Source organism: Entelurus aequoreus, linkage group LG12, assembly GCF_033978785.1.
Source record: "Entelurus aequoreus isolate RoL-2023_Sb linkage group LG12, RoL_Eaeq_v1.1, whole genome shotgun sequence".
In the NCBI taxonomy this organism is placed as follows: domain Eukaryota; kingdom Metazoa; phylum Chordata; class Actinopteri; order Syngnathiformes; family Syngnathidae; genus Entelurus; species Entelurus aequoreus.
Genome location: NC_084742.1, coordinates 61238162 through 61249156, shown reverse-complemented (window position 1 = coordinate 61249156; position 10995 = coordinate 61238162). Strand labels below are relative to the sequence as shown.

At 38.7% G+C, this 10995-nt stretch overlaps 1 protein-coding gene across 1 annotated transcript in view; it reads right to left on the bottom strand.

Annotated features, from left to right (window-relative positions):
- camk1da (calcium/calmodulin-dependent protein kinase 1Da) overlaps positions 1-7923 on the bottom strand; it is a 135143-nt gene extending 127220 nt beyond the window's left edge. The window contains exon 1 of the mRNA XM_062066349.1: positions 7704-7923. Within this exon, the coding sequence (XP_061922333.1) occupies positions 7704-7801 (98 nt within the window). The 5' untranslated portion in view covers positions 7802-7923. The remainder of the gene's footprint in view (positions 1-7703) is intronic.
- Positions 7924-10995: the final 3072 nt, after the last annotated feature.

The window sequence follows — 10995 nt, the reverse complement described above, 5'->3', positions numbered from 1 at the left end:
CATCTGTATATATGTACTCTGTACATCTGTATATACAGTATCTGTATATCTGTACTCTGTACATCTGTATATATGTACTCTGTACATCTGTATATACAGTATCTGTATATATGTACTCTGTACATCTGTATATATCTGTATATATGTACTCTGTACATCTGTATATATCTGTTTATATGTACTCTGTACATCTGTATATATCTGTATATCTGTACTCTGTACATCTGTATATACAGTATCTGTATATCTGTACTCTGTACATCTGTATATATGTACTCTGTACATCTGTATATACAGTATCTGTATATCTGTACTCTGTACATCTGTATATATCTGTATATATGTACTCTGTACATCTGTATATATCTGTACTCTGTACATCTGTATATATCTGTATATATGTACTCTGTATATCTGTATATATCTGTATATATGTACTCTGTACATCTGTATATATCTGTATATATGTACATCTGTATATATCTGTATATCTGTACTCTGTACATCTGTATATATGTACTCTGTACATCTGTATATATCTGTATATATGTACTCTGTACATCTGTATATATCTGTATATAAGTACTCTGTACATCTGTATATATCTGTATATATGTACTCTGTACATATCTGTATATATGTACTCTGTACATCTGTATATATCTGTATATATGTACTCTGTACATCTGTATATATGTACTCTGTACATCTGTATATATCTGTATATATGTACTCTGTACATATCTGTATATATGTACTCTGTACATCTGTATATATATGTATATATGTACTCTGTACATCTGTATACATCTGTATATATGTACTCTGTATATATCTGTATATATGTACTCTGTACATCTGTATATATCTGTATATATGTACTCTGTACATACTGTATATGTACTCTGTACATCTGTATATATCTGTATATATGTACTCTGTACAAACTGTATATATCAGTATATATGTACTCTGTACATACTGTATATGTACTCTGTACATCTGTATATATCTGTATATATGTACTCTGTACATCTGTATATACAGTATCTGTATATCTGTACTCTGTACATCTGTATATATCTGTATATATGTACATCTGTATATATATGTATATCTGTACTCTGTACATCTGTATATATATGTATATATGTACTCTGTACATCTGTATATATCTGTATATATGTACTCTGTACATATCTGTATATATGTACTCTGTACATCTGTATATATCTGTATATATGTACTCTGTACATCTGTATACATCTGTATATATGTACTCTGTACATCTGTATATATCTGTATATATGTACTCTGTACATATCTGTATATATGTACTCTGTACATCTGTATATATATGTATATATGTACTCTGTACATCTGTATACATCTGTATACATGTACTCTGTACATCTGTATATATGTACTCTGTATATCTGTATATATCTGTATATATGTACTCTGTACATCTGTATATATCTGTATATATGTACTCTGTACATACTGTATATGTACTCTGTACATCTGTATATATCTGTATATATGTACTCTGTACAAACTGTATATATCTGTATATATGTACTCTGTACATACTGTATATGTACTCTGTACATCTGTATACATCTGTATATATGTACTCTGTACAAACTGTATATATCTGTATATATGTACTCTGTACATCTGTATATATCTGTATATATGTACTCTGTACAAACTGTATATATCTGTATATATGTACTCTGTACAAACTGTATATATCTGTATATATGTACTCTGTACATCTGTATATATCTGTATATATGTACTCTGTACATCTGTATATATCTGTATATATATATACTCTGTATATCTGTATATATCTGTATATATGTACTCTGTACATCTGTATATATATGCATATATGTACTCTGTACATCTGTATATATCTGTATATATGTACTCTGTAATAAATGATAAATGGGTTATACTTGTATAGTGCTTTTCTACCTTCAAGGTACTCAAAGCGCTTTGACAGTATTTCCACATTTACCCATTCACACACACATTCACACACTGATGGCGGGAGCTGCCATGCAAGGCGCTAACCAGCAGCCATCAGAGGCAAAGGGTGAAGTGTCTTGCCCAAGGACACAACGGACGTGACTAGGAAGGTAGAAGGTGGGAATCTGTATATCTGTATATGTACATCTGTATATATCTGTATATATGTACTCTGTACATCTGTATATATGTACTCTATACATCTGTACATATCTGTATATATGTACTCTGTACATATGTGTATATATGTACTCTGTACATCTGTATATATGTACTCTGTACATATCTGTATATATGTACTCTGTACATCTGTATATATGTACTCTGTACATATCTGTATATATGCACTCTGTACATCTGTTCTTGGACCAAATGTTGCTGTACTTTTGAAGTGCAATGACAATAAAGTTCAATTCCATAAACACGGAAACTAAGTCAAATCCTTTTAAAAAGAGCAAAAAGCTGCAATTTGAGAAGAAAAGGTTGTAATGTTGATACTAATAACACTGATGATCAACACAATTGACAAGATTTGAGGTTCCGGGGGAACTGCCCGTCTTTGTTGCTGGACACACTCGGGAGAAGTGGAGTGTCGCATGCCTGGCGACCCTTTCAGGTGAGCATGTTGAATATACGCCCCCTCCCCTCCTGTTGCAAGTCTTGGGATTTCTGCATAAAAATGTAAGCATATGTGCTTCGGCTATCCTGTTTTTTTTCCTCGAGCCCAGTCTGAGATAAAAACTGAATCACGATAGGCCTTTTTTATATTGATCGATATGGATCATTATTGATATTCTTCATTAAGCCTGCCAATAAATACAGTAATACAATTGATCATAAGTGCTATTTATCAGTGGAGAAGGAGTCCGGTTGCCAGGTGGTAAAAGAGTTTAAAGGTAGTTACAGTTTTGAGACACTAGATGGCAGTAGTGTACAAGCTATTGAAGACTACACAGAGTCGTTTCGGAAGCTACTCGTTAAATCGACACATCGGAAGTGTCAGGATGTTGTTCAAAGTGTCAGGATGTTGTTAAAAGTGTCAGGATGGGAACTGTACATATATATATGTATGTATATATATATATATATATATATATATATATATATATATACATATATATATGTATATATATATATATATATATATATATATATATATATATATATATATATATATATATATATGTATATATATATATATATATATATATATATATATATATACATATAAAATATAAATGTATATATATATATATATATATATATATGTATATACTGTATATATATATCCATATATATATATATATCTATATATATATATATATACAAACCCTGTTTCTATATGAGTTGGGAAATTGTGTTAGATGTAAATATAAACGGAATACAATGATTTGCAAATCTTTTTCAACCCATATTCAGTTGAATATGCTACAAAGACAACATATTTGATGTTCAAACTCATAAACTTTATCTTTTTTTTGCAAATAATAATTAACTTAGAATTTCATGGCTGCAACACGTGCCAAAGTAGTTGGGAAAGGGCATGTTCACCACTGTGTTACATGGCCTTTCCTTTTAACAACACTCAGTAAAGGTTTGGGAACTGAGGAAACTAATTGTTGAAGCTTTGAAAGTGGAATTCTTTCCCCTTCTTGTTTTATGTAGAGCTTCAGTCGTTCAACAGTCCGGGGTCTCCGCTGTCGTATTTTACACTTCATAATGCTCCACACATTTTCTCTTTTTTTACGAAGCCACGCTGTTGTAACACGTGCTGAATGTGGCTTGGCATTGTCTTGCTGAAATAAGCAGGGGCGTCCATTAAAAAAAGACGGCGCTTAGATGGCAGTATATGTTGTTCCAAAAGCTGTATGTACCTTTCAGCATTAATGGTGCCTTCACAGATGTGTAAGTTACCCATGTCTTGGGCACTAATACACCCCCATACCATCACACATGCTGGCTTTTGAACTTTGCGTCGATAACAGTCTGGATGGTTCTTTTCCCCTTTGGTCCGGATGACACGATGTCGAATATTTCAATAAACAATTTGAAATGTGGACTCGTCAGACCACAGAACACTTTTCCACTTTGCATGAGTCCATCTTAGATGATCTCGGGCCCAGAGAAGCCGGCGGCGTTTCTGGGTGTTGTTGATAAATGACTTTTGCTTTGCATAGTAGAGCTTTAACTTGCGCTTACAGATGTAGCGACTAACTGTATTTAATGACAGTGGGTTTCTGAAGTGTTCCTGAGCCCATGTGGTGATATCCTTTAGAGATTGATGTCGGTTTTTGATGCAGTACAGCCTGAGGGATGGAAGGTCACGGTCATTCAATGTTGGTTTCCGGCCATGCTGCTTACGTGGAGTGATTTCTCCAGATTCTCTGAACCTTTTGATGATATTATGGAGCGTAGATGTTGAAATCCCTAAATTTCTTGCAATTGCACTTTGAGAAACGTTGTTCTTAAACTGTTTGACTATTTGCTCACGCAGTTGTGGACAAAGTGGTGTACATCGCCCCATCCTTTCTTGTGAAAGACTGAGCATTTTTTGGGAAGCTGTTTTTATACCCAATCATGGCACCCACCTGTTCCCAATTAGCCTGCTCACCAGTGGGATGTCCCAAATAAGTGTTTGATGAGCATTCCTCAACTTTATCAGTATTTATTGCCACCTTTCCCAACTTCTTTGTCACGTGTTGCTGGCATCAAATTCTAAAGTTAATGATTATTTGCAAAAAAAAAAAATGTTTATGAGTTTGAACATCAAATATGTTGTCTTTGTAGCATATTCAACTGAATATGGCTTGAAAAGGATTTGCAACGTTTATATTTACATCTAACACAATTTCCCAACTCATATGGAAACGGGGTTTGTATATATATATATATATATATATATATATATATATATATATATATATATATATACATATAAAAATATAAATGTATACATACATATACACAATATATATATATTATATATATACATATGTGTATATATATATATATATATATATATATATATATATATATATATATATATATATATATGTATATATATTATATATATATATACACATTTATATTTTATATATATATATATATATATATATATATATATATATATATATATATATATATATATATATATATATATATATTGAAACGCTTTTCTCCGCCCATGTCGTCAAGCTTTCACAGGAGCATGGATGTTCCTGAACATCTGACCTCTGGTGCTGTGAAGGACATTTCCACTTCTGACCTTCCTTCTTCTTCTGACGTGTTTTGCAGCCTCTAATGAACAAGGCATCCTCCATGTTTGCCTTCCTCTCCTGTGCTGATGTCAGCACTTTGTGTCCAGCACAGGATGTTTGCATCACTGCTCCTGTGCCTTCCATTGCAGCATCATCACTGCTCCTGTGCCTTCCATTGCAGCATCATTACACAAGCTGCCTCTAATCCCTGCACCCTTAATCCCAATCTGCATCCGCCCCACGTGTCCTGCAGGCCGCCGTCCAAAGCAGAGCAGACGGGGACAGGAAGGACGTAGAAGAAGAAGAAGGACATGGGCAAGGTCTCCTCCCTCCAGACTCAAGCAGTCTCAACACAAGAAAGTGTGGCGAGCACCGAGAGAGCGACTTGCTGACTCTGTTGTCAACAAGAAAATACCCCACAGGAATTACAGCAGGTGGCAAAAAGATGACTGTACTTACTGTACTTGTCGTGGAGGTAAAAGTCACTGTGAATGTCCCATTTTGCGTTCTCGACTCTCATTTTCAAGAGGATATAGCAGGGGTCGGCAACCCAAAATGTTGAAAGAGCCATATTGGACCAAAAATACAAAAACAAATCTGTCTGGAGCCGCAAAAAATTAAAAGCCATATTACATGATATAAATGTAATTAAGGGGACTTAAAGGAAACTAAATGACCTCAAATATAGCTACAAATGAGGCATATGCAATATGTACATATAGCTAGCCTAAATAGCATGTTAGCATCGATTAGCTTGCAGTCACGCAGTGACCAAATATGTCTGATTAGCACTCCACACAAGTCAATAACATCAACAAAACTCACCTTTGTGCACTCATGCCCAACGTTAAAAGTGTGGTGGACAAAATGAGATAGAAAAAGTGGCATAAAACACGTCCTAGAAAGTCGGAGAAAGTTATACATGGACACAAACTATACGGCGAGTTCAAGGACCGCCAAAATGAGTAGGACAAAACGGTGCTCGCCAAATACTCGAATCAGTGAAGCATGTTTAATATAAACAGTGTGATTTATAACAATTAGGGAGGTTAATGTCATGTTTGTCCTCCCACAGAAAACATTCTGAAACAAAAAAATTGATTTTTTTCCCCTTATCTTTTTCCATTCTTCATACATTTTTGAAAAATCTCCAGAGAGCCACTAGGGCGGCGCTAAAGAGCCGCATGCGGCTCTAGAGCCGCGGGTTGCCGACCCCCGGGATATAGTATCCGAGGTGGTTTAAAATACAAATCCGTGATCCACGATAGAAAAAGGAGAAAGTGTGGAATCCAATGAGCCAGCTTGTACCTAAATTACGGTCAGAGCGGAAAAAGATACGTCCTGCACTGCACTCTAGTCCTTCACTCTCACGTTCCTCATCCACGAATCTTTCATCCTGGCTCAAATTAATGGGGTAATCGTCGCTTTCTCGGTCCGAATCTCTCTCGCTGCTGGTGTAAACAATGGGGAAATGTGAGGAGCCTTTCAACCTGTGACGTCACGCTACTTCCGGTACAGGCAAGGCTTTTTTTTATCAGCGACCAAAAGTTGCGAACTTTATCGCCGATGTTCTCTACTAAATCCTTTCAGCAAAAATATGGCAATATCGCGAAATGATCAAGTATGACACATAGAATGGATCTGCTATCCCCGTTTAAATAAAAAAAAGTCATTTCAGTAGGCCTTTAAGTCCTTATTTTAGTAAAAAAAACTGCACACTTTGAAGACACTATAATGTATATACTGTATAAATATATACAGTATGTATGTATAAATACAGTACGGACACACCTTCTCCTCATTCAACTTTATTTTCAGGACTATTTACATTGTAGATTGTCACATCAAAACTATGAATGAACACATGTGGAGTTATGTACTTAACAAAAACATGTTTTATATTGTAGTTTCTTCAAAATAGCCACCCTTTCCTCTGATTACGATGAGCTTCAAGCACACCTGTGAAGTGAAAACCATTTTAGGTGACTACCTCTCAAAGCTCATGGAGAGAATGCCAAGAGTGTGCAAAGCAGTAATCAGAGCAAAGGGTGGCTATTTTGAAGAAACTACAATATAAAACATGCATTCCTCAACTTTATCAGTATTTGTTGCCACCTTTCCCAACTTCTTTGTCACGTGTTGCTGGCATCAAATTCTAAAGTTAATGATTATTTGCAACAAAAAAAAAATGTTTATGAGTTTGAACATCAAATATGTTGTCTTTGTAGCATATTCAACTGAATATGAGTTGAAAAGGATTTGCAAATCATTGTATTCCGTTTATATTTACATCTAACACAATTTCCCAACTCATATGGAAACAGGGTTTGTACATAAAGTAATGTAAATATACAGTAAGATCAAGTGAGGTCACACAGGTGACAGGTGACAGGTGACAGTACTCACGTGCCGAGTACCTCCTTGAGATCAAAGACCTTCTTGATGTCGTCCACCTGCTTCTTCCACGTCTGGCCCCGCCCACCCTCCACGTTCTCCCGCGCCATGACGGGAGCCCGACTAGGAGGTGTGGACTAACACAAGACTCCACTGGACTAGGAGGTGTGGACTAACACAAGACTCCTCTGGACTAGGAGGTGTGGACTAACACAAGACTCCTCTGGACTAGGAGGTGTGGACTAACACAAGACTCCACTGGACTAGGAGGTGTGGACTAACACAAGACTCCTCTGGACTATGAGGTGTGGACTAGCACAAGACTCCACTGGACTAAGAGGTGTGGACTAACACAAGACTCCTCTGGACTAGGAGGTGTGGACTAACACAAGACTCCTCTGGACTATGAGGTGTGGACTAACACAAGACTCCACTGGACTAAGAGGTGTGGACTAACACAAGACTCCACTGGACTAGGAGGTGTGGACTAACACAAGACTCCTCTGGACTATGAGGTGTGGACTAACACAAGACTCCACTGGACTAAGAGGTGTGGACTAACACAAGACTCCTCTGGACTATGAGGTGTGGACTAACACAAGACTCCACTGGACTAAGAGGTGTGGACTAACACAAGACTCCTCTGGACTAGGAGGTGTGGACTAACACAAGACTCCTCTGGACTATGAGGTGTGGACTAACACAAGACTCCACTGGACTAAGAGGTGTGGACTAACACAAGACTCCACTGGACTAGGAGGTGTGGACTAACACAAGACTCCACTGGACTAGGAGGTGTGGACTAACACAAGACTCCTCTGGACTATGAGGTGTGGACTAACACAAGACTCCACTGGACTAGGAGGTGTGGACTAACACAAGACTCCACTGAACTAAGAGGTGTGGACTAACACAAGACTCCTCTGGACTATGAGGTGTGGACTAACACAAGACTCCACTGGACTAAGAGGTGTGGACTAACACAAGACTCCACTGGACTAAGAGGTGTGGACTAACACAAGACTCCACTGGACTAGGAGGTGTGGACTAACACAAGACTCCACTGGACTAGGAGGTGTGGACTAACACAAGACTCCTCTGGACTATGAGGTGTGGACTAACACAAGACTCCACTGGACTAGGAGGTGTGGACTAACACAAGACTCCTCTGGACTAGGAGGTGTGGACTAACACAAGACTCCACTGGACTAGGAGGTGTGGACTAACACAAGACTCCACTGGACTAAGAGGTGTGGACTAACACAAGACTCCTCTGGACTAGGAGGTGTGGACTAACACAAGACTCCTCTGGACTAGGAGGTGTGGACTAACACAAGACTCCACTGGACTAGGAGGTGTGGACTAACACAAGACTCCTCTGGACTAGGAGGTGTGGACTAACACAAGACTCCTCTGGACTAGGAGGTGTGGACTAACACAAGACTCCACTGGACTAGGAGGTGTGGACTAACACAAGACTCCTCTGGACTAGGAGGTGTGGACTAACACGCGGGAAAAGAAAGAAGTCGGAAAGATGTCCAAGTGAGTCCTCCTCCTAGGACCGGTTGAGTCCTCCTCGGACTAGGACCGTGTGAGTCCTCCTCCTAGGACCGGGTGAGTCCTCCTCGGACTAGGACCGTGTGAGTCCTCCTACTAGGACCGGGTGTGAGTCCTCCTCCTTGGACCGTGTGAGTCCTCCTCCTAGGACCAAGTGAGTCCTCTTCCTAGCACCATGTGAGTCCTCCTCTTGGGGCCAAGTGAGTCCTCTTCCTAGGACCAAGTGAGTCCTCCTCCTAGGACCAAGTGAGTCCTCTTCCTAGGACCAAGTGAGTCCTCCTCCCAGGACCAAGTGAGTCCTCTTCCTAGGACCATGTGAGTCCTCCTCTTGGGGCCAAGTGAGTCCTCTTCCTAGGACCAAGTGAGTCCTCTTCCTAGGACCAAGTGAGTCCTCCTCCCAGGACCAAGTGAGTCCTCTTCCTAGGACCAAGTGAGTCCTCTTCCTAGGACCATGTGAGTCCTCCTCTTGGGGCCATGTGAGTCCTCTTCCTAGGACCAAGTGAGTCCTCCTTCTAGGACCAAGTGAGTCCTCTTCCTAGGACCAAGTGAGTCCTCCTCCCAGGGCCAAGTGAGTCCTTCTCCTAGGACCATGTGAGTCCTCTTCCTAGGACCAAGTGAGTCCTCTTCCTAGGACCATGTGAGTCCTCCTCCTAGGACCACTAGGACCGTGTGAGTGTGTGTCCCTGCCTGCTCCCTCCTCCCTCTCTCTCTCTCTCTCTCTCTCTCTCTCTCTCGCACCCGCACGCTTAAAGGAAGTGCAACCACTTCCTGCCGCCACTTTCACAATAAGAGCAGGCAATCAACAAGCGGTTTGGCAATATGACTAAATATGATGTGGACTCCATTAAAAAGTGGTACAGAGAGTCATTTATGATAAATACAAGACAAATCAGATTTACTGTAATATATATATATTCCTATTTACTGCTCTTGACTCCGAAGACATCTCCTACTGTGAGTCGGTGCTCGGCTCCAAACTCTTCTTCCAGAAGACGTCTCCTACTGTGAGTCGGTGCTCGGCTCCAAACTCTTCTTCCAGAAGACATCTCCTACTGTGAGTCGGTGCTCGGCTCCAAACTCTTCTTCCAGAAGACGTCTCCTACTGTGAGTCGGTGCTCGGCTCCAAACTCTTCTTCCAGAAGACGTCTCCTACTGTGAGTCGGTGCTCGGCTCTCACATTCAACATGAAACTTGCCTTTTTTCCAACAAAAAAGCAGATAAGAAACATGGCACAATCGAATGTAGTACAGTAGTGTTACAAAGTAATGTAATAATAATACCTTCCAGCTGCTTCTCCGTCAAATACACCATCAGCAGCTTCTTTTTTATGTTCTACATGGAAACATGTCAGCCATTTCGATGTTATCTCAACATCCTCTGCTTCAGTGTGGTGCAGCGTTACGCTCCAATTGTTTTGCCAACAAGCTTAGTCTTGTTTTTTCAAATGATTTCTTTCTTTAATTCGATACATATGGTCCACTTCTTCTTCCCAGCAAAGTCCTTCACACTCACTTTCTTCCTTTATGTGCTGGCAGGTAAGATGGGATGTTTTGGTGGGATCTTACTGTGACATAACTAATGTCAAATTAGTGACATGACTTAGCTTATCTTGTACATTACGCAGATAGGATTTATGCTATATATATATATATATATATATATATATATATATATATATATATATATATATATATATATATATATATATATATATATATATATATATATATATATATATATATATATA